General features: G+C 48.7%; 11 protein-coding genes across 11 annotated transcripts; 3 read left to right on the top strand and 8 right to left on the bottom strand.

The window, feature by feature from the left end:
* Window positions 1-662: 662 nt before the first annotated feature.
* BO87DRAFT_380528 (lipase family protein) lies at window positions 663-2,197 on the bottom strand. Its single transcript, XM_025624318.1, has 2 exons — window positions 1,842-2,197; window positions 663-1,789 (listed from the first exon to the last, which is right to left on the bottom strand). The coding sequence occupies exons 1-2, from the start codon at window positions 2,109-2,111 to the stop codon at window positions 818-820; spliced, it is 1,242 nt and encodes a 413-aa protein (XP_025475059.1). The 5' UTR covers window positions 2,112-2,197; the 3' UTR covers window positions 663-817.
* Window positions 2,198-2,354: 157 nt separating this feature from the next.
* Window positions 2,355-3,965, bottom strand: BO87DRAFT_462967 (WD40 repeat domain-containing protein). Its single transcript, XM_025629201.1, has 4 exons — window positions 3,620-3,965; window positions 2,974-3,560; window positions 2,663-2,903; window positions 2,355-2,605 (listed from the first exon to the last, which is right to left on the bottom strand). The coding sequence occupies exons 1-4, from the start codon at window positions 3,840-3,842 to the stop codon at window positions 2,565-2,567; spliced, it is 1,092 nt and encodes a 363-aa protein (XP_025475058.1). The 5' UTR covers window positions 3,843-3,965; the 3' UTR covers window positions 2,355-2,564.
* A 98-nt stretch (window positions 3,966-4,063) lies between these two features.
* Window positions 4,064-5,399, top strand: BO87DRAFT_419595 (U2 snRNP complex subunit MSL1). Its single transcript, XM_025626952.1, has 3 exons — window positions 4,064-4,279; window positions 4,342-4,555; window positions 4,613-5,399. The coding sequence occupies exons 1-3, from the start codon at window positions 4,203-4,205 to the stop codon at window positions 4,910-4,912; spliced, it is 591 nt and encodes a 196-aa protein (XP_025475057.1). The 5' UTR covers window positions 4,064-4,202; the 3' UTR covers window positions 4,913-5,399.
* BO87DRAFT_179593 (ATG3/ATG10 family protein) lies at window positions 4,978-6,294 on the bottom strand. The gene is made up of 4 exons (XM_025618395.1): window positions 5,910-6,294; window positions 5,550-5,675; window positions 5,263-5,481; window positions 4,978-5,210 (listed from the first exon to the last, which is right to left on the bottom strand). Exons 1-4 carry the CDS (start codon window positions 6,060-6,062, stop codon window positions 4,989-4,991), a joined length of 720 nt encoding a protein of 239 aa, XP_025475056.1. The 5' UTR covers window positions 6,063-6,294; the 3' UTR covers window positions 4,978-4,988.
* Window positions 6,295-7,875: 1,581 nt separating this feature from the next.
* On the bottom strand, window positions 7,876-8,386 carry BO87DRAFT_401237 (uncharacterized protein; the record flags this gene model as incomplete). The annotated part of the gene is made up of 4 exons (XM_025625591.1): window positions 7,876-8,007; window positions 8,098-8,163; window positions 8,199-8,265; window positions 8,343-8,386. The coding sequence occupies 4 exons, from the start codon at window positions 8,384-8,386 to the stop codon at window positions 7,876-7,878; spliced, it is 309 nt and encodes a 102-aa protein (XP_025475055.1).
* Window positions 8,387-9,351: 965 nt separating this feature from the next.
* BO87DRAFT_319491 (uncharacterized protein) lies at window positions 9,352-11,616 on the top strand (the record flags this gene model as incomplete). The annotated part of the gene is made up of 1 exon (XM_025619854.1): window positions 9,352-11,616. The coding sequence occupies one exon, from the start codon at window positions 9,352-9,354 to the stop codon at window positions 11,614-11,616; it is 2,265 nt and encodes a 754-aa protein (XP_025475054.1).
* Window positions 11,617-13,485: 1,869 nt separating this feature from the next.
* On the bottom strand, window positions 13,486-14,067 carry BO87DRAFT_430470 (Hsp20/alpha crystallin family protein; the record flags this gene model as incomplete). Its single annotated transcript, XM_025627547.1, has 1 exon — window positions 13,486-14,067. One exon carries the CDS (start codon window positions 14,065-14,067, stop codon window positions 13,486-13,488), a length of 582 nt encoding a protein of 193 aa, XP_025475053.1.
* Window positions 14,068-14,620: 553 nt separating this feature from the next.
* BO87DRAFT_319526 (succinate dehydrogenase assembly factor 1) lies at window positions 14,621-15,037 on the bottom strand (the record flags this gene model as incomplete). The annotated part of the gene is made up of 3 exons (XM_025619857.1): window positions 14,621-14,744; window positions 14,827-14,858; window positions 14,957-15,037. The coding sequence occupies 3 exons, from the start codon at window positions 15,035-15,037 to the stop codon at window positions 14,621-14,623; spliced, it is 237 nt and encodes a 78-aa protein (XP_025475052.1).
* A 359-nt stretch (window positions 15,038-15,396) lies between these two features.
* Window positions 15,397-16,909, top strand: BO87DRAFT_380523 (fumarylacetoacetate hydrolase family protein). Its single transcript, XM_025624317.1, has 2 exons — window positions 15,397-16,326; window positions 16,386-16,909. The coding sequence occupies exons 1-2, from the start codon at window positions 15,596-15,598 to the stop codon at window positions 16,516-16,518; spliced, it is 864 nt and encodes a 287-aa protein (XP_025475051.1). The 5' UTR covers window positions 15,397-15,595; the 3' UTR covers window positions 16,519-16,909.
* pre4 (proteasome core particle subunit beta 7) lies at window positions 16,688-17,792 on the bottom strand. The gene is made up of 3 exons (XM_025624316.1): window positions 17,614-17,792; window positions 17,414-17,561; window positions 16,688-17,356 (listed from the first exon to the last, which is right to left on the bottom strand). The coding sequence occupies exons 1-3, from the start codon at window positions 17,641-17,643 to the stop codon at window positions 16,752-16,754; spliced, it is 783 nt and encodes a 260-aa protein (XP_025475050.1). The 5' UTR covers window positions 17,644-17,792; the 3' UTR covers window positions 16,688-16,751.
* Window positions 17,793-18,065: 273 nt separating this feature from the next.
* Window positions 18,066-19,313, bottom strand: BO87DRAFT_380519 (HCNGP domain-containing protein). The gene is made up of 3 exons (XM_025624315.1): window positions 19,094-19,313; window positions 18,992-19,040; window positions 18,066-18,924 (listed from the first exon to the last, which is right to left on the bottom strand). The coding sequence occupies exons 1-3, from the start codon at window positions 19,166-19,168 to the stop codon at window positions 18,344-18,346; spliced, it is 705 nt and encodes a 234-aa protein (XP_025475049.1). The 5' UTR covers window positions 19,169-19,313; the 3' UTR covers window positions 18,066-18,343.
* Between the last annotated feature and the right edge of the window lie 91 nt (window positions 19,314-19,404).

Genomic DNA, 19,404 nt, shown 5'->3' with positions numbered 1-19,404 from the left:
GCCGATAGTCATTCTATAGTATGAACTCGCCTTCTGAGAGGGGATGTTGCATCAACTACTAGTAGTACTTAGTGTCATATTGAACCCAGTATTAGGCTTAGCTGAGGTCACACATACACGCACACACACACACACACACACACACACACACACACACACACACACACACACACACACACACACACACACACACACACACACACACACATGCATACATACATTAATATTTTCACTAATATACATTTGTATATTCATCGAAAGGGCCCGCATGACATCACAAATCATAAGTGCTACTTAATGAGCGACTTAATGTGATATGAGTACATAGATACATCGATATGCAATAAGCAAGATATGACTGAAGTTCGACGCAGGGAAGCCATATTATGCATGAATGGAAGGGTGAAATTCAGTTGTCATGCGGTTTCAGAACCATCTTTTTGGGCGTTTTCACTATGCGGCGGTTTCAGTTCATTGGGGTGTCCCCCGCTGTCTGGTGATGAGATTGGTTTTGAGTTATTCTGTGGGGATTGGAGGTGGCTTGCAGATCGGGTTCGGTTTTACTCGTGACCCTTGCTTGTGTTGTGGATCATGTGCTTGTGCTTATATTGCTCAGCTCAGCCCATCGAGTGCGATATTTGAGAGGATTGGTCTCAGGGGGTTTATAATTTCATAGAATTTAGCTAGCTGTATTGCTGCATACGTGACTCGCCTGAGATTAGGAATATTAATCAAGTCCACCATTTTATACGTGCACTCGTTCCTACAGCCATGTATGATTTGAGTCGTCTCTTCGTCGTCAAGAAGAACATCGGGACTACGAATCCGACGCCCACCACCCCTTGCCTGCCCGGTCACGACCAGGAACGCAGAGCCCAACCCGCCAAAAGTAGTCCCGATGGGAGAATAAGAGCTCCCACAGGTGGTATCTAGACCGGATAAGTCGTCTAGGCAAATCAAATAAGCCTCGGTGTTTCATGGCACTTTCCTGCACGTGCAAGGGTGCTTGAGAAGTATGCCCGTCTGGCATATCGTGCTGCTCGGTAGATTCAGCGTCAGCCCAGCCAGCCCGCGACTTCGCATCTGCAGCCAGAGACGCCGATTCATGAAGAGCGACCGCCAAGGCCATTTCACCTCCCTCCCCTGATATGCATCGTGCATCGTGAGGGCCCTCGCAGAAGTGAACGTCATCCACAGATGGGGGAAGATCTTCCTTGGAGATGAAGATTTCTCCCGCGTGCATCGCATACCCCCATTCTTCCAGTGGTAGGAGAGGCACAGGGTCATAAACATGCGTGACCCTGCGAAACCGCCATGCGGAGTCCTCGTCCAACCGGAATATCTTACCCAGGAACTCGGCAAAGGCCTTGTTTCCGACCTTCGGTTCTCCGAATGTCGTCACCGTAGGTTCCCAGCCTCGCAGCTGCATCTCGATACCAGCCAGCGCAGCAACTGCCCCACCAAGCGAGTGGCCAACTAGAACCAGTTCATAGTTGGGGTATTGCTCCCTTGCGGCTGCAACGTGGTCGAGGATCGTCGAGCGAGTGTTCTGCCACGAAGTGAAGAATCCGGCGTGGACAGTGCAATTGCAACAGCTTGATTCATTCTTTCCATCTTTATGTCCGGTGTTATACGGCACATAGGCTTGCGGGTAGGCAGATAAATCAACGATCGTGTTGGTAATGGAGTAGGTGCCACGGAAAGCGACAATGATACGGTTAGGTGACGGCGAGTGCGAAACCGCTATGTATCCACAAGAGTCCGAAAGAAACGGCCCAGTATTCCATGTCTAGCTAAAGGTTAATCATTCAAAATCTCCTGCTCACGGCAGGACAACCTACGGTTATTAACTCAAACCCCTTGAGGTCACTGCAGTGGCTCAGGCACTGAAAAGGCTTCTGAAGCCCAGTGCTGCCAACGCAGTAGGCGACATCGACCACACGCGCTAGCTCATCCAGAGAGTTGTAGGTCTCCTCGGGAATGGGGCGTAAATCCTGACCTGAAGGTATGTGGTCCGTTTCTAGGCGAATGAATGCGCGAATCGGCAAGAAAAAGGAGAAGTAGGTGAGGATTAAGGAGTAGGAATTGAACAACACATTAAGAGCTATCATAGCGCTGAGTGTTTCTTCATCGTCTTTGGTAGTATCTGCTGCGGTGCAGCAGCTGAAAAAGTCGTGGTTGAGTGAAGAGAGATTTGGTAAACCCGTGACGTCGAGAATCTGGGGAACCCTGACTTGACCCCGTGATGCGGAGTCGGTCACGATGTACGTATCCTTGCGTAAAGTTACGGGACGATCATACCTACATATTACGCCGTCACAAATTAGTCACTACGGCTTGTAGGGTAACTAGCAGTTGAATTGTTACTTTATGAAGGGCCATCAGATACGAAGCACTTCAAGTGCCCTTGTTATTTATGGTGTGTACATGGAATGGTCAGATTCTATTTACCTGAAGCTATTTTCCAAGCTCCATATTCTTGTGACGCAGTAAAGGATCCAATGCATTCAATATGCTGGAGCCTTTGAGCTAAATCTAGCACATCTAGCACAACAAATAGTTGTCTAGATGGTCCAGATAACAACGCGGCCATCGACTCCGCTCGCTGTTATTCAAAAGTTAGCGCAACCACAGAATAACTTATCAGGGGAGTATCTCTTACTGCTGAACTTGCGGACGACGCCGTCGGCCTCCTCGTAGACCCTAACGGTGCTAATAGTATTCTGATGCGTAGTCTTAAGTTGGGTGTCGGCTTGGGTTTGTCCCTTGAGGTCCATTTGGCGGAACATATTAAGAGCAGACTCCTCGCGAGCGCTCCCAGCACCCGGCCCTGCCTTGCTTTCAATGGTCCCAGCAAGTTGCCATCCGTTCTCGTCACCGCGAAGGCGGTACGGTTCGCAATCCTGTTAATGTCTGTTAGCGATATATTTTGTAATGGATCATCTGCTGATGTTGAATTTTTAGGAGACATACGTGGCCTGCGGCGATGATCTCGTTCTCGCCGTTCCAAATCAGACTGTTGAAAGGCAGAAGACGAGTAGCGATGGTCAACATCGCCCGAGGCGGCTGTTCCGGCGCACTAGGGTATACGACGGTGACACTGCTATCATGGCCAGTAAAGGCAAGTGCATCTCCACTAGGAGAGAAGGATACACCTTGAATCCAACCAGCCGAGTCATTCAGGAATTCACCACAAATTGTGTTAAAGGGGAGCCGTTCACCCCAGGCGCTGGGCTCCGGGCGGGTGTCGACACCCTTGATGAAGCTGGAAAGCACCCGGGCATGAGAGTCAGTCGACCCCGCAGCCAGGAGAACGGAGTTTGGATGCCAAGCAAGGGTGGTAATAGTGCTGCGGATGGGCTTCTTCAAGTGCTTCGAGATCCACCAGTCATTCTCCTCTTCAAAATAGCACACCGCGATCACGCGAGCACCAGATCCAACAGCGAACTTCTGTTCAGAAGGTGACCACCGTACAAATGTAGCAGCCCTGTTTATCCGAAGGAGAACCAGCGTTGGCTTCCAACCCGTGGGGGTCCGTTCCCAGACGTAGGCGTTGCGGTCTGTTCCCGTGGTCACTTAGACGGGACTATTGCAGGACAAGGGGATGAGGATAACTTACCCTGAGAACAGGTAACAATACGTCCACTGTTGGGAGCGATATCCACTCCAGTCACCGTCTTCTCATGGCCCTTGAGTTCATCGGTCAACGAGAACTTGTTGCCGGACTTCTGATAAAGCTCCACATTGCTTTCCCGCGCAACTGCAAGGGTCGCCTTATCCGGAGAGAAAGAATGATCGGCAATTGGGTTATGGAAGAGGTGGTGAGCTTCGGGAGCGGCCATGGCGAGTAGACGACAGGAGGAGCTCTCTACTGCCGTGTGAATGAGAGAGTAGAATTGAGGTAAAGTACGATGGTTACCAACCGGAAAGGGGGAGGGGGAATGGTGGGCAGTATACCACAGCCAAGCTAGGCCCCGAACGATGACGCGGGCGGGATTGGCCATGATTAGATAATATGTCACATGACCTTTCGCGCTCAATCCAGGTTCAACTTCATTCGCATCACAAGCTGTGCTATCTTCGGGTTTCACTTTCCATTGGCTTCCTTCCCTGGACGGGGTGTTCTTTTCGGTCTTTTGCTCGAGGTATTGTTGGGAAGCTGCTCTATTTTCCCCTCGGGTCTTCTTTGTCGCTCTGCAGTGATGGCAACCAGAGTAATTCCAACGCGCGGTGGTGGTCAAGGTAAACCCGCTTCAGCCACCGGACTACCTAACCAAACGTAAGTCTTGGATACTACTTCCTAAATCTAATACGGGCACCCTGACTGATCCAATTTTGTAGTTTGTATTGTACCAATCTCCCAGACAAGCTGCGCAAGCATGACCTACGGTTATCCCTCTATATGCTTTTTTCAACCTACGGCACCGTTCTCGATGTTGTCGCCATGAAGACCCAAAAGATGCGCGGTCAGGCCCATATTGTTTTTAAAGATGTCCAGGCTAGCACACAGGCTATGCGGGCCCTCCAGGGCTTTGAGTTCTTCGGCAAACAAATGGTATGTTTTTGCATAGTGCAGTGCGGTTGTTCCTCGCTCATTGACTCGGGAATATAGAAAATTGTGTATGCTAAAGGTCCCTCGGACGTCATTGCCCGGCTGCGCGGAACGTATAATGTGCCCACTACAACATCTGCCGGTCAAACCACGGGAGCATCCACAGAGCTCCAGAAATCGATTTTTAGCGGGCCCCCAGGATCGGCGGCTTTGCCGTCGAAGCCCAGCGGAGAAGTCAATGGAGAAGCTCAAGCAGGCCAAGGTGTCAAACGGCCTCGTGAGGAGGAGAGCGACGAAGAGGAAGCCCCTATGGACGAGGACAGTGATGTGCCAATGGAAGCTTCATCGGATGAAGATTAATTGCTTCGCTTATGTACCGGGAATACGTTGGCCAGGCCAGGGGGATCCAACCTGAGAGGGGAGGAAGTACTCTGGATCAATCTAAACTGTGTGACGCAGTGCCTTGGAATGTCTTCATGCCTTCGACTGTGAAGAGTTCCTTGGGCAGCTGAAGACCGAGACGGTTACCCACCAACCCGAGCCAAATCATGAGATAAGTCTCGGGAGTGAGACAGAGCTGTCCTGCAATGTGCCTCATCGCATCCGTTGTTTGGCATGGATGAACGAAAAACGCTGGAGTTCCGGAGTCTGGATGATACTACGAAGCATAAGCTCCAGCTTGGGCTAGGGATTCGAGATCTTGCACATACGCCAAAACTAATACCACCCATGATGCCAATGCTCTGGAGTTCCTTTCTGTATTGTTCCGGTACCAGGTGTTGGTAGACCGCGTCAATTCCCAACGGCCCCGGATGGTTGTCCTGCCGTAATTGGAAATACAAGACAGGGACGTGGTACGTGGGAGAAAGCAGAATATAATAGATTACCTGTAAACGGACACTCGTCTCGGGCGCACGAATGAGAGCTTCCTGTTTGATGTTAGACTATGCTCGTAGAATGGAGAGAGCGCAATGGAAAGGGTTCCAGTTCGACGGACGGGATCTTCTTCCGAGGCCTCCCACTGTAGTTCTTCGATCATCTCTGGGTCCGGGAGGGGCTCGTCGCGATCACGAGTACCCACATGACCGATATCCCTTGCAATACTCAAGATGGGCCCGGTTGCCTAATGAATTTAGCTGAGAGTGGGGAGTAGTAGGGGGGAGGGGTGAAGAAAAGAGGTAAAAAAGAAAGAAAGGGGAGGAGAAAGGACTGAAGTGTATAGTTCAGGTCCATCTTCCTAACCAATGTTCGAATCTCTGTCACGCAGATTTCAAGGATACTTTCCCGCAAGCGACAGGCAACAAGAGAAGGAGGGTGGAACAAAGTCGAACGACATGAAGCGAGGCAACTAACTTACCCGCTGATCGAGACGGATGGAGGACCATCCCACCTTGGTATCATCCACCACGTGAATCCGATCTAGAAAGGCGTGACAGGCAGTTTCAAATTCCTCGGCAGTGAGCAAAGGGAACCCCGATAAGGTCGGTCGACTGGAAAGAGAAGACGCCATACGACTGGTAAAGACGCGGTGTAATCCGACCACTGACCGACAGACAAGCGCTGCAGAAGCGTCTGCGTTGCAGAAACACTGGTTCTGTACGCCCCAGAGGACAGCGATCCAGTTCGTGAGGGATGTGGGTTGACTAACCAGTCCGTTCTCGGGTTGGAGACCCTCTCCTGTTGCTTGCAGTAATTTTTTTTTTCTTTTCCTTTCTTTCTTTTCTGATTTTTTTTTTTACGTCGCAGCTGCGGGCGGGACATCTAACGAGAAAGTAGTGTCTAGCTGGAGCTTTCGGATGACCCGACCAGGAGGGAGCGAGCCGAGCGCCGGAACGGGAAAGGTTTCCAAGGCAGTAAAAGATGGAACCATGGAACCAAGAAGGACTCAATCGGAGATGACCTGACTCGAAGGGGTTTCTATCTCTGAATCTTTGACCCATCTATGATACACCGATAATGAAAAGGGTAAATTTGAATGTTGAGAAGAGAGATCAATCCGGAAGATGGACAGTGCGGGGGGGGTGTTGGAGCTGATGTCGGTGCTGTCGATGCTGACAGACAGGTCCTACTAGAACCGCATAATCATGATACTACTCTTACTTCCCCCAGCCATCTCCCTTTACTACTACTGTAGTATACGTACTCCTACTTCATGAGACTGACTGAATGAACACGGATTGACAGACGGAGGGCGGGGCGGGGAAGCGGTGGAAACTAGGCAGAACAATCTAAACGACGCTAAAATACCGACATGACTAAACTAGAGCCGAACAACTAATTTAACTAGTAAATTAACTAACTAGTCAGTTAACAACAGCAGTAGTACCGAAGTACTGCGTGCAGACTAACTTACGATCCAGTTGTTCAATAGGAGGCTATGGTGGTAGTGGTGGCGGTGGCTAATGGTAGTAGTATAGTAGTATAGTAAAATGCTCAAGTAGTCCAAAGTCAAAAAAGTACACATGTCCGGAGTAGGTTACTTGTGCGATTGAATGGGAAGTACGGAGTACTCGAGGATAGCATCGGGACGTACGGAGTAGAATACATTAGATATTATTAACCAAAGACGGGATGCGATCGATTCTTTCAGCTTCTTCTATCCCGTAGGTGGAGGAGGAGGAGGAGGAGGAGGAGGAGGTGGTGGTGGTAGTGGTCAAGAACCAAGGATCCATAACTCGGAGAGGCGGGAACAGCATTCTCCTCCGTAACATCCTGACTACTTTCACTGACCAAGGTCCGGAAGGAAGAACTAGTCGCCTAGTTCTGCTTGCGGCCAGCCCAGCACCAATCAAGGCTCCATCGTCATCAAGCTTTCCACCCCTGGAGGGATCCACGGCTGGAGCTAAAACAGACGATGGTCCTGGCGATCCAAATGCGATCCTAATGAGGGTCGAACTAAGAAAAATTGTTTAATCCATAACTGGTAGGGACTAGGGAGAGCTTCTGCCAGTCCCCCTAAGGGATAGCGATGAGATACTAAGTAAGTAGATAGAAGTACAGCTAAACTAGCTGCTAAATAGCTAATAACTAACTAGATAACTGCAGACACATCAGACAAACATCCGACGATGCATGGTATGATCATAATCCGTGAATGATAATCATGAGGAAAAGAATAATCAATCGACCTATGTACGGAATGAAACAATAGCTCAACGAAAGTAGACAATTGAATTAACAATCTACAGTAGTAAACAAAATTACTGATTTTAGTTACTACGGAATAAAATGATACCCTTGATACCCCTCCCTCCTCATGCATTCATTCGTTTCCCTTTCTTGCCTTCTTTTTAGTATTAGGTATGGTTAATATTTTAGTTTTGTTAATTAATATTTTTTTTCTTGGGTGCTTCTAGCGGGCATCGCCGGTGCAATTCTTGCTTTGACTTGTCCGCTTTCAGGGATGGCGTTGTGTCCGAAAGTCTGAGTTCTGAAATGGCCACGCCAGTCCAAGGCTGACTTGACCGTCCATTCCCATGGCTCCATCCACATCCTTCTCCAATTCTTATTGTCGAAGAGGGTAAAAAAAAAAAAGTGGATGGTACCTTGGCTGGCTGGTGAATAATGTCCGGGTGTGTTTGCTCTTTCTTAGCTCCATTTACTCTGACACCCTTATCCACATCTACATCCACATCCACATCCACACACACGGTCTCTCGCTCTTACACAATGATCTTGTCAGAAGCTGGTTCCCTTTTCCGACCGTCTGCAACCTGCCGATCCATTATCTCGTTCCCCATTCCGTTGTCCGTGAGAGCTACAGTTGCCTGTGGATAAACGCATTCGTCACTCTGGTGTCTTTCGTGCATCCTCAACCATGGCAGCCCAGTCCATCTCCACTCCACTTATGTATCTGATTTCCCTTACTTACCCCAGCTACGATTCTTAATCGATCTTTCTTTTCCATCCGCTTCATCCCATTCAACCCCGTGTTTTTGATTTTTATTCTTGATTTGGTTTTGATCTCTTTTCTTTTTTATTATCTTCTTTTTATTTTATTCCTTTTTGTTCCCATCTTTATCTGGCCGACCAGGGATTGCGGTAATCTGATAATATTCTTTTTTTCCCCTTCTTGTACCTCCTTTGTTCTACTATTGCATAATATATCCTCCACTACTCCTGGTTTCGTCGTCTTCCACCGTCCACTACTACTCTTTCAGTACCTCTTCTCCTGACATCTCCATTTTGTCTGCCTATCTGTCGTATAAAACAAATCAGGAGGGAGGAATACCATTAGTTGGACGTGGCTGATTCCGCCCGTGCTGTATTTCCTTTTTATTACAACAGTTCATTGTCCTGTCTTTTCGTTTTGGGTAGCGCTTCCCTCTCGCTACCTATATAGTCGGCCATCGTTGCTTTTTTGCCCCATCATCTAAATACGCTCTTCTGGTTCTTTACCAGCTTGAGGCGTCGCAAGTCCAGCGCTTCGGGCGAAAGCTCGAACCAGTCCCGTCCAAGATCTTCTTCTTGTTTCCTCTGCGTGTTCTACTAAGTCTTTCAAATCAACCCGGGGTTGACGTCGTCGAAAGTTTTTGAAACCTTCCCTCGGCCTATCTACCTCATAGGCAGGAGGAGCCTGGTGCATCCAGCCTCGTTGGTACCCAAGTTTCTTCTGCGGGATTGACCACTGTTATGGCATTACCGGATTAAACCCTGAAGTGAACTTGTTTATCAGCCACTGGACGCCATTTGTTGAATTGTTTGACGTTGCGGCCTGCCCATGTCGGCCTCGCACCTTTAGGTGAGAGGATCAGGTTCTTCTGAAACCTTCACTCCGGTTTTCACTCAAGAAGGAAGCCATGGGAGGCTACCTTTCAGTACAGAGCAAAGAAAAGCGTCGCCGCACCAATCGGCTCTCAAAACCGCCTCCGAATAGGGCAACGCTAGCTTCAAACAGCTTCCGCGCATCTCGTCAAACTTCCGGCACCAGCTCTCCTATAGAATGCCCTGCTTGTACTGCTTGGCAAGACCCTTGGACCGGAACTTCCATCTCCCTCAAGGCCCCTGAGCCTGATGTATGCACAAGGAGGTCGCAGTCTCTTCCATCTGCCTCCTATCGACCTGGGGAGCCATGGCCCACTCTCAGCAGGGCCCGGAAATGCCAGTCTATGGTCAAAGAGCCAGATGATTTTAGTCTGTACTCGCCCGTTCCTACCGTTCCTATGCCAGATCCCGTTATGAGCGGTCAAGTCTCTCGCCGTTCTTCCAGACACAATAGCTTTCAGGCAACAACTCTCCCAAGTCGAGCACAACCATTGATGGAACGGCCACCGCGACCAAGACGGGCGTATTCTGCGCATACCACACCTCAGAGGGCGCAAAGTACTATGCATCATAGTACAATCGAAGAGGCAACGTCTTCTAATACACTATTCAGGGTAGACAGCCAAGGATTTTCTCTCATCCGTCGACGATCGCTGCTAACACGGCCCGGGATCGCAACAAGAAGGCCAGCAAGAGATACAGCCCGAAGATTGTCATCACCAGTTGTACGGGAACCCACGATGTCACTCAACTATTTGAACGAGACATCTGCATTTCCAAGGCCGTTACCATCCGGTTACGAAGATGCTGCTGGATCACCTAGTCCGGTTACCCGGTTCCGTCCAGCAACACCCAATGAGTTCGAATATACTCATTTAGGGGCTCTCAAGTTAGGATCATTGCGCGTGGTAAATGGTTCTGCATCTCCATGCCCCAGTGACAGGACTCGATTGAACCGTCCCAACAGCCCGAATCCTGAACCTACTGGCATTCACACGCTTGATACGAAGCCGGGAGAGCCCCAGCAGTATACCCACAAGGTGCCATACCATATGGATCAGAAGCCGCAGTTAGCTTCTGAAAGTGCAGACGAGCAATCCCACAATGCTGAGATTGTGCAAGATAGCGGACATGAAGTGGATCTAACCAGCTTTGATCTATCGAACATCCAGGACTATGCCTCTGAGAGTGCAGTTGAGCAATCCCGGAAAGCTGAGATCGTCCGGGACAGCGCACTTGAAAAAGTTGATCTAACCAGCTTTGATATCTCAAACATCCAAGACTATGCTCCGGTTCCATGTAACGATACTGCCCGTGTTCCAAAGTTACAGATTCCACCTACTGAAGTGGGAAAGCCTGACGATCACCCTGCAAGTCCATTTTCTTTCGAGAGATCTCCAGCAACCTCAACACCGTACAAACTTCGTGGTAGTGAAACAGAAGATGAAGGTATCTCTGTCGCCGATGAGGAGAAATGGTTTGTCCGCCAGCTTGAGCGTTCCTTCCGAGACCAGGGGCATCGAGAACTTCAAGGTGCTCATGGAACGGTTGACAGCGGATACAGTTCTGCAGCCTCCGTTCGTTCCACTAGACGATCGACTGATTCTCGCACATCCACACACCAACCTGCAGTGGCCCGCAGATTCACATTCAATGGTAATTCAAGGGACCACGGGCTTCTGGATGCCAGGAACAGCCCAGAACTTGGCTACGAGCCCTCGGTACACCGTCATTCAAGCCTTCAGGGTCCATGGGCAAGGCCCAGAGTTGACAGCTATGGCTGGCCGTCCCACAGATGGTCAATGTGTCATGACCTCCGACCGATGCCCCCCAAACCGCGCCTGAGGAGCAGTTCATTCGCGACTCCTCCGGAATATCGGCATACAATGCCCTACTCTCAATATTGCCACCAATTGAGGAGCCTCGATAATGCCTCTCCTGGCCTGTCAGTTGCCTCTGCGGATGCTATACCTCATCAATACCCCCAATGGGAGCATGTCGGAGCATTCTTAGCTTCATCGGAGAAAAGCTGGAAACAGCCCATGACTACAGTGACGGAGCACGATGTGCCGGGTAGCAGCAGCACGATGAGCACTGCGTGGCTACCAATGCCAAATATTGATGCACTTCACGTGCCAGTCCCAGAGAGCGTGAAAGGCTTGGATACAGGCAGACCGGTATCTGGACAGTTCAGAGGAAGAACTAGGAGCCGAAGTATTGAAAGTCAGCGGAAGAGGCTGACGAGGCATGCTAAACATCCAGATCTTTACAAGGCCGCTTCACCAACTATCTTTCGTTGATGCAATGGCTTTTTCCAGCTTTCTCATTCACTTGTGCGTCACTATTTGGCAGCATCCTTACACCTGCATGATATGCCACCATTCCCTTTCGAAATGTTTCTTTTCCGATTAGTCTTCTGCTTCGGTGCCGGGGTTTCCACTTTGAAGTCTAACGGGGGGATGTCTCCTTTACGGCGCCAACTTGGTCTTGGTTCTTTTATTCATTCGTTTCCACTGCTTTACAAATACCCATTTGGTAACCTGGATGATTGTTTGTGCTTCATCTATATAGTACTATATCAGAGTTCGACTGGCGCGGGAAAGTCTAGGCGTTTCCATTTTTTTGTTCGTGTTTATTGTTTGACATTTGATTGATTAACTATATTGGATCCTTCCCTCCGCTTGTACATATCTTGGAGTGGACAAGGAGAAAAGCGACGTATACTCATCAATCTATCCCCGCTTTGCGGGCTTCCTGTATCGTGTGAACACTTCATCAGCGCCAAGTAGTATTACATAGCCGCGATAAGCTGCCATCTAGCCCAACAGTCCGAAACAGCAAATGTAGCGGTGAGACCCCTTCTCCATCATCATCATCAATAAATGGGGACTGAGTCAAGTAAGATCTGGCGGTGTCCGTGCATTCATACCCAGTTAGCTAGGCTGGCTAGTCTTACCTTGTGATCCAAAGGATCGGGCATGCTTACAATCAAGCGCGCAATCCAAGGCGGAAGACGCCCAAACGACCGAGACCACCTGGCATATGTCGAACCCAACCCGATCGAAAGCTGCATGCATACAGGGAGTAGGTAAGTAACTATCTTCTTACTTGTAAGCAAGCAGTTCCAAAGAAGATGTTACACATCTGATAGATGTATCCAGACCTTGACTAACAAACATGCTACTAGTGAGTTATCTGAGAACTTAGTTTCGAGAATTCCAGCAGCTAACTAGTTACGTGTAGTACATATTAGCTAATCGTACACACAAAGTTTTCCCTCCAAATTAACTATCTATCTAGTATGGAGTAACTACTGTGGAAATCGTGGAGCCGCAGACACTACCCCCCCCACAGTCGGCAATGATTTTCAATCCATAGTACCCACGGGTGGGGAGCTTGCATCTTGCATGCATAATATTGAAGCAAAATACTTGAAGCAACCACATGTGCTTGGGAAGACGCTCAACGCAAGGGTTAAAATCTTCTTTTCTTCGGTCTTATCTCACATTACTTGTAATATGTAGGTTTTATTTTGACTGCAGTTTTGCATAGTTACGGAGTATTGTCCAGGGTACTTTCAATTTAAAGTTACGGAAAGACTAGTTCGTGGATTTAGTGGTATGCCATTTTGACCTATGGATCTGATATCTGATGTCTTCGGTACATACTTATGTATGCCTCGTGCATGGATGATGTGCTTTCGCTGGATTATTGTGCGAGGTGTCTAGTAACTTGGATGATAGCGCTTGCAAACTCAATTAGTGATAGTACTGGCCGTGGTAATAGACATAGGTAGTAGTATTTACAGTAAGTAGAGATCAAGATGATGAATCGGACATGTCTACAAAATCTCTGTCGTGGGTGATGCTGTCAGTCGGTATCTTTCGTTCATACTCGTATTCTACGAGGAGCATATGTAAGAAAATTCAATATTCATTATTTGTCATCGCATGATAACTTAGTATAATACATGCAGAAAATGAACAATCATTCCAATGTACTCCTGGCCCACAGAACCCCATCATAATGCAGGTGCAGAAACATTCATATCATTGCGTGAACTGGCAGAAGATCGTATGGCCATGGTAGGTAAGTCAAGAAGTAAACAGAAATGTCGCAGAGTGGAAACCAATGCTAAGAAAAATCCGAGACGACAATTATCGATCGCTTTACTCGAGGCGGATCTTCTTGACCTGAGGGGCAGGCTCCTTCGGGATCTGTAGCGACAAGATTCCATTTGTCAGGTTGGCCTTGACTGCATCTTGATGCACTCTCGTCGGGAAGGTGAATGTGCGGTAGAATTCGCCAGTCTGGCGTTCGGAAACCCAGTACTTGGAGGTTGGCTCGGTTTGTTTCTGTGAGACCAGCTGCGTGGGGTGGCTATCCGAGGACTTGGTTGATTTGTTGTCTTCGTCTTCATCGTCATCCTCAACTGTCGGCTGGTGTGACTTTGTCGGCGATGTTTGACCCGCTGTCTGAGGGGTGCCCACTTCATTCTTCTCCACGCGACCTTTGATGACCAGGGTGTGTGGATCAGAGAATTCGATTTCAATGTTGCTCGGCTCGGCCCCAGGAAGTTCGCCTTCCAAGTGATATACGTCGTTCACCTCATAGACGTCAAATTTTGGTGTGAATGAGCGGACGGGTGTGGCCTTCCTGTTCTTGGGGCGGCTAGACCGGTGGACATCATAATCGTCCAGAAGTTGGAACAAGGGTGCGAAGTCACCGGCAAATCGAGGGAAGTAAGCCATTGTTTGTGATTTGTTTGAGAATGTCAAGGGTGTTTGATGAAAGCTAATGATCTTGAAGGAGATAGCTGCGGTTTTGGATCGTTGATAAAGAGGATATGAATGTCTCTGATTTATCTTGTGATGAGATTGGATTGATTCTGAGTACAGACAAACATGTTAGGCTGGTTAGATCCCATCCTTATATTCCTGACCAGAGGATTTCTAGAAAACGCCATCATCCAACTTTCTCTGTCATACAGAAGCGAGCCGAGCGTTCTGGCAGATGCTGGGAGCGACAGCGATGGAGCGAGATGACACCAGATGCATCTGGAGCCTTCCGTCACCGACCCGATAAGATAAGCGGCTTACGGTTCGAGAACCCGCGCGAATCTTCCGCAATCACGTGACATAAGAGTCCATCCCTAGGAAGTGAGCCTCCAAAAGTTGCATCATAGGGAGCAAAAAGCCATGCTATATTTCGTTTACTGGGCCATTCACCTACATCCAAAGGAGGAGGGTCGTTTTTTTTTTTTTGAATTTCTGGGGCTGCCCCGCAAGCGACAGGATATTGAAATCACCGGATATTGCGAATCCCGGGGGATGAGTACATCTCAAGCTGCCTCTGCCCCTTCCGTAGTAGATACTCTATCGCACCGAAATCCTTCTTGCTAACAGAGGAGTTCTTTCGAAATTCGGCCCTGTTTCAAGATTAGCACACTGTAGAGCGAGCATACCAGGAGACCAATTTCTTCGATTAAGAACCCCGACTAAGGAACGCACCTAGCATATGCTCTGAAATTTTCTCTCGTCTCCTAGTTACCGTATATGAAGTAGCAGAACTAAATCAGCCCAAGTTCGTTGGCTAGCCAGTGAAACAAAACCTTGACAGCGCGACGAGGTGTTTGCTTACAATGGGTTTCTTCCCGGCTTCTCTCAAGCATGTCCGATACAGAGACAGCACCTGTCTTTGGAGACCTGACAGCCGAGCCATTGGATCTATATAGTCGTTGCAAGCTGGGGGAAATTGCGAGTGCTAGTAGTGGTATGGCTGAATCACCGGACTGAAGAGTTCAGAAGTTCGGAAATGCAGAGCATGCTTACTGGTAGCTTGTTCGGCTTTTTCCCCGGGGGCTGCCGATCCGCTTACCCCATACGTAGTAGCCGAGCTGCTTTCCCCTTCCGGCCGAGAATCCTGGAGCCGAGGAGCTGGAGAAACCCCCTCTTCGTTATCTAACTATTTCCCGTACTAACATTAGTAACTAGTCAGCTATCGGGATAAGAAGTGCTGGTGGGAGCTTCGTCAGACCAAACTCACTCTTGGTCTTGAAATACAGATTTATATCACCTCCTAGTTAGACTCCAGCTGTTATTCATCATACTACTAAACTTCATTTACTCTTGATATACTTTATCCGACTACTACTATATACACCGGGTATCATCACTATCTACTACTATTAGCACCTTTGATCGATATGGCCACCTTTTCCGTGAGTCCATATCCTTTCCATTGGCCCACTCCTTCTTTCAAGAACTGATATTGTGTCTCATGGCACAGCGTCTGGTTCGTTTCTTGGCCAAGGACGGCCAGACTTATTATGGAGACGCCCTATTGTCAGCAGGCGTGAGCGACATTGCCCAAGCCACGAGAGCACGGGTTATCCGGGGCGACATTTTCGGACAGCACCAAGTCACGGACCAGATTGCTGATATCAAAATGCTCCTGGCGCCGTTGGCAAGAAAGGACATTGGGACCGTGCGTTGTCTGGGACTCAATTATGAACAACACGCCATAGAATCAAACCTACCCTTGCCCAAATTTCCAGTTCTCTTCTACAAGCCCGTCACCTCTGTTACGGGGCCTACAGATGACGTCCCAGTATCCCGCATGGCCCAGCAGGGTGAGGGTCTAGACTATGAGTGTGAATTGGTTGTCGTTATCGGCAAGGAAGCTAAGAATGTGCCCGAGAGCCAGGCTCTGGACTATGTTTTGGGTTATGCCGTTGGAAACGATGTCTCTCATCGTGAATGGCAGTTGAAGCATGGTGGAGGGCAATGGGGGCTGGGCAAGGGCTTCGACGGATGGGCGCCCTTTGGACCAGGTATTGTATCTTCGAAGCTAATCCCTGATCCCAACAACTTGCAGATCTCGACAAAACTGAATGGCCAGACGGTCCAATCATCATCCACCAAGGATATGATCTTCAAGGTGGCCAAGACAGTGTCGTTCTTATCTCAGGGTACCACCTTGTTGCCCGGGGATGTAATCTTTACAGGAACGTAAGTTAGCACTTATTTGCTCCTTTCGCACTTATCATGCACAAGGCTGACTTCTTCAGACCCCAAGGTGTTGGTATGGGTCGAAAGCCGGCGCTCTGGCTCAAGGATGGTGATTTAGTTGAGGTTTCTCTTGAGGGTGTCGGATCATGCCTAAATCGCGTTGTCTTCGACAAGCCCTCTTCTAAGCTCTGAATCAATAATGAAAGGAACAGGTGGCGCGGGGCTTATCGGGTGTAACAAGGACCGTCAGGAGTCCCTTGAACGATGTGGCATCCCGATCACCAACCATCACGACTACTATTTTGTGCATCTTCATATATATAGCGCCCTACAACCAAGACACGTTCGCAGTGACTTCACCATACGTACTTTGTTGGATTTGTTCTATTACTCAAGTGGCACAAGCATGTAATCAAAGCCATATCCTAGTTAACCTGAGCCCCATATCCCTTGATGGTCTCGGCGAATGCCCAGCTCTGGGCTTCAACTTGCTGGTCCTCCTGGATCTCAACTCCCTCCTCAGTAATAACAGCTAAGGAGTACTTGTCCAGACTCCGCGCATCACGGTACCAGAGAACCTTGATACATTCCCTTAGCGCCGCCACGGCCTCATCCTTGGTGATTGACTCAATAGGCCTTTCCTCTGGGAACAGCCGGCGAAGGATTGGGACGGCAAGATGGGCACCAAAGCCGGTCGCGAGATGCGGAGCCGAGAAGGTGGTTCCCAGCAGATCCGCTGAGCTGAGGAATGGCTTCTTGTCTCCATCGAACCCGGCCACCAAGACGTGGTTCCAGAGGGGGTTGAACTCAGAACGGCGCTTGTAGAAGACTTTCGACAAATAAGTATGAAGATTCTTGGCGTTCAACGTGTTTCCGTGGGTAGAGTAATTCTCTCTGATGTCGATGGACTCCAGTAGTCGGTCGATATACTGCATATCCGAAACGTCGCCACTGAATCCGATGATGGCAGAATCGCCAAACTTGCGAAGTCGTTTCACGTCGGTGAAGCGGGCAAGGGACCCGTATGATGCTATATGAAAGATTGGCCGTCAGCCAAAGTACTCTCCAATATGTTTCTCAGCTATACCTAGGTTATCGGCAGCAATGGCAACTCCGCCGTTGAACTTGACTGCCACTACCGACGTACCAGTCACAGCAGGTGACTGAGTGTGGGTTTTCGGGCCAGTTGTCTGGAGGTATGAGGCGTTGTAGGGTCCGTAAACGTCATCCCTAGGCTTTCAGCACTTTGTTAGCGACATCAAGAATCTAATGCGATGATGCTCTTACGCGACCCCAAGCTTCGGGAAAGTGATTCATGATGGGCGATTGGAACGATATTAGAATGGATGATTGTATATGTTTTCACTGGGTATACCGGAAAATGTGGTTTTGATGTGGAAGTTCAAAGTGATGCTTGAGAAGGAAATAGTAGCTTGTGATGATATCGACGCTGTTCTGGGGTCGGGTCGGTAGGCAGTAGAGCTGACGGAGCTCATGTTACGTGAGCAATGCTATCACCTCCCGCCGCGCCTATCGGAGGCCAACACACGCGCTTAGCGAAAATTAGATACTGCCAAGTATAGCCTAACAATAGTCCCTACAAGAGAAACGTGAAATGATCATAGATATTTTAATTGCGTCTTACTTATTTTCAAATTCCAACTAATTGGATGAGATGCCTTTTTGAGGGGCGGAGGAAGGATTTTTGGAGATTGGCCCCTTTAAAGATGACAGTGTCCCTCCTACTACTGCAGTAAGAAAGGGTCGTCCCTGCACGTAACGGGTATCTCACTATTGCTACGTTTTCGGTTATTTGACCCTAGAAATAGACGTTGTATAGTCATTTCGTGAGAGGAAGTCTATCATCAGCAGATAACTTTCCTTTCACAAAGTGGCCTCCTATCATAGGCATTGGGATCGGAGGGCCTTTCTTTGCTTCCCAAGCATTGTACGCCTGGTCATAATGTCCCGGCCGTCATTGACAGTGACAATTGCGCTCTGAACTATCCATCGTATATTACCTTTGTTTTGGCCTTGAGCTAGCAATAGGGCCTGCACGGGAGAACTCGCTAGGCGTGGCAGCCACAAAGTTGATAGCATCCCTCTGTCCTGCGGACTTCTTTTCTTCAGCCCTATTTTGAATTTCCCTCTGCGCTTTTAAAAGCTCCTCTTTATACCCCCAACTTGGCAGATCGCTGATGTTCCATATTTCAGGTGGTAAAGATGTGTGATATTGTGCTTGTTCATCAATGCCGGCATGGTCCATCATCTTCTTCAGTAAACTGGGGTTTTTGAGGGATGTAGACCCGGCGAGCTTTTCGTTAAAATGCATGCCCTGTTTCTTTAGGGTCAAGAAGTGTGCGAATTTGGCATTTGCTGCAGGGTTAGGAGAGCCAGGGGGAGATGGTGGGATGTCTAGATTTGGTATCGGAGGAAGTGTTAGGTCATGGATCAATGTTCGGTCCGCTGAGAAGACTTGTGAATGTTCGGCTGGTTGCTCTTGCGGATTTTGTGAGCCTTCATGCGTCGGCCCAAGAACAGGCCTGTCGGTGTTTGGAACAGGTATCTCTTTTGATGGTGTGGCTTCATTGGCGGTTTCTGCTTTGGTAACATGTTAAATAAGTCCCACTAGATTCAGAGACAAGTAGGTTATATCTCCAATCACCTGTAGCTTTTGTCACTTCCTGTGGCTGCGCTTGCTGGCTTGCGATCTTCTGCCGGGTTCATATTAGTAAAGGCCGATAACACAGCATAATGCTCCAATTACCTTCGATTGTACTGAGGGCAAATTATTTTCCACCTCTTCGTCACTGCTGCTTTCATACGCTCCTAAGCCAAGCATTATAACTGGGCGTCAGTTCCTGGTGTGTTCCGGCTTTCGGATAAGCCAATTGAGCTTCAAAGATAAAGCGCTCGTGTGAGAAAATAAATTATGAGGAGGCGTAGGAGTTGGACATTAGACTCAAATAAGACAACGCTAATTCTTTAGATAAACTGGAGACGGCAGTTCACTCCGCGGTAACAATTGCTCCCAGACCATGACGGAAGCTGTGCGTGATTATATAAGCAGAAGGCAGC

The sequence above is a fragment of the Aspergillus neoniger genome (assembly GCF_003184625.1).
Source record: "Aspergillus neoniger CBS 115656 unplaced genomic scaffold BO87scaffold_47, whole genome shotgun sequence".
Taxonomy (NCBI): Eukaryota; Fungi; Ascomycota; class Eurotiomycetes; order Eurotiales; family Aspergillaceae; genus Aspergillus; species Aspergillus neoniger.
The sequence above is the reverse complement of the archived record's forward strand: the minus strand, read 5'-3'. Positions and strand labels throughout refer to the sequence as shown.

Coding starts and splice junctions, on each gene's coding strand:
- BO87DRAFT_462967 (XM_025629201.1), bottom strand. CDS start 3,842: ATGGCCGCTCCCGAAGCTCACCACCTCTTCCATAACCCAATTGCCGAT. Junction 3,561..3,619: donor TATTGTTACCTGTTCTCAGG/GTAAGTTATCCT, acceptor CCACGGGAACAG/ACCGCAACGCCTACGTCTGG. Junction 2,606..2,662: donor CGTCGTCCGCAAGTTCAGCA/GTAAGAGATACT, acceptor TTTGAATAACAG/CGAGCGGAGTCGATGGCCGC.
- BO87DRAFT_419595 (XM_025626952.1), top strand. CDS start 4,203: ATGGCAACCAGAGTAATTCCAACGCGCGGTGGTGGTCAAGGTAAACCC. Junction 4,280..4,341: donor ACCGGACTACCTAACCAAAC/GTAAGTCTTGGA, acceptor CCAATTTTGTAG/TTTGTATTGTACCAATCTCC. Junction 4,556..4,612: donor AGTTCTTCGGCAAACAAATG/GTATGTTTTTGC, acceptor TCGGGAATATAG/AAAATTGTGTATGCTAAAGG.
- BO87DRAFT_380528 (XM_025624318.1), bottom strand. CDS start 2,111: ATGATAGCTCTTAATGTGTTGTTCAATTCCTACTCCTTAATCCTCACC. Junction 1,790..1,841: donor AGGGGTTTGAGTTAATAACC/GTAGGTTGTCCT, acceptor ACCTTTAGCTAG/ACATGGAATACTGGGCCGTT.
- BO87DRAFT_380523 (XM_025624317.1), top strand. CDS start 15,596: ATGGCACAGCGTCTGGTTCGTTTCTTGGCCAAGGACGGCCAGACTTAT. Junction 16,327..16,385: donor GATGTAATCTTTACAGGAAC/GTAAGTTAGCAC, acceptor TGACTTCTTCAG/ACCCCAAGGTGTTGGTATGG.
- BO87DRAFT_380519 (XM_025624315.1), bottom strand. CDS start 19,168: ATGCTTGGCTTAGGAGCGTATGAAAGCAGCAGTGACGAAGAGGTGGAA. Junction 19,041..19,093: donor TGCCCTCAGTACAATCGAAG/GTAATTGGAGCA, acceptor TGAACCCGGCAG/AAGATCGCAAGCCAGCAAGC. Junction 18,925..18,991: donor GGAAGTGACAAAAGCTACAG/GTGATTGGAGAT, acceptor TTACCAAAGCAG/AAACCGCCAATGAAGCCACA.
- BO87DRAFT_179593 (XM_025618395.1), bottom strand. CDS start 6,062: ATGGCGTCTTCTCTTTCCAGTCGACCGACCTTATCGGGGTTCCCTTTG. Junction 5,676..5,909: donor CCATCCGTCTCGATCAGCGG/GTAAGTTAGTTG, acceptor TAAATTCATTAG/GCAACCGGGCCCATCTTGAG. Junction 5,211..5,262: donor TGGGTGGTATTAGTTTTGGC/GTATGTGCAAGA, acceptor TATGCTTCGTAG/TATCATCCAGACTCCGGAAC.
- pre4 (XM_025624316.1), bottom strand. CDS start 17,643: ATGAATCACTTTCCCGAAGCTTGGGGTCGC. Junction 17,562..17,613: donor TTCCCGAAGCTTGGGGTCGC/GTAAGAGCATCA, acceptor AAGTGCTGAAAG/CCTAGGGATGACGTTTACGG. Junction 17,357..17,413: donor CATTGCTGCCGATAACCTAG/GTATAGCTGAGA, acceptor TCTTTCATATAG/CATCATACGGGTCCCTTGCC.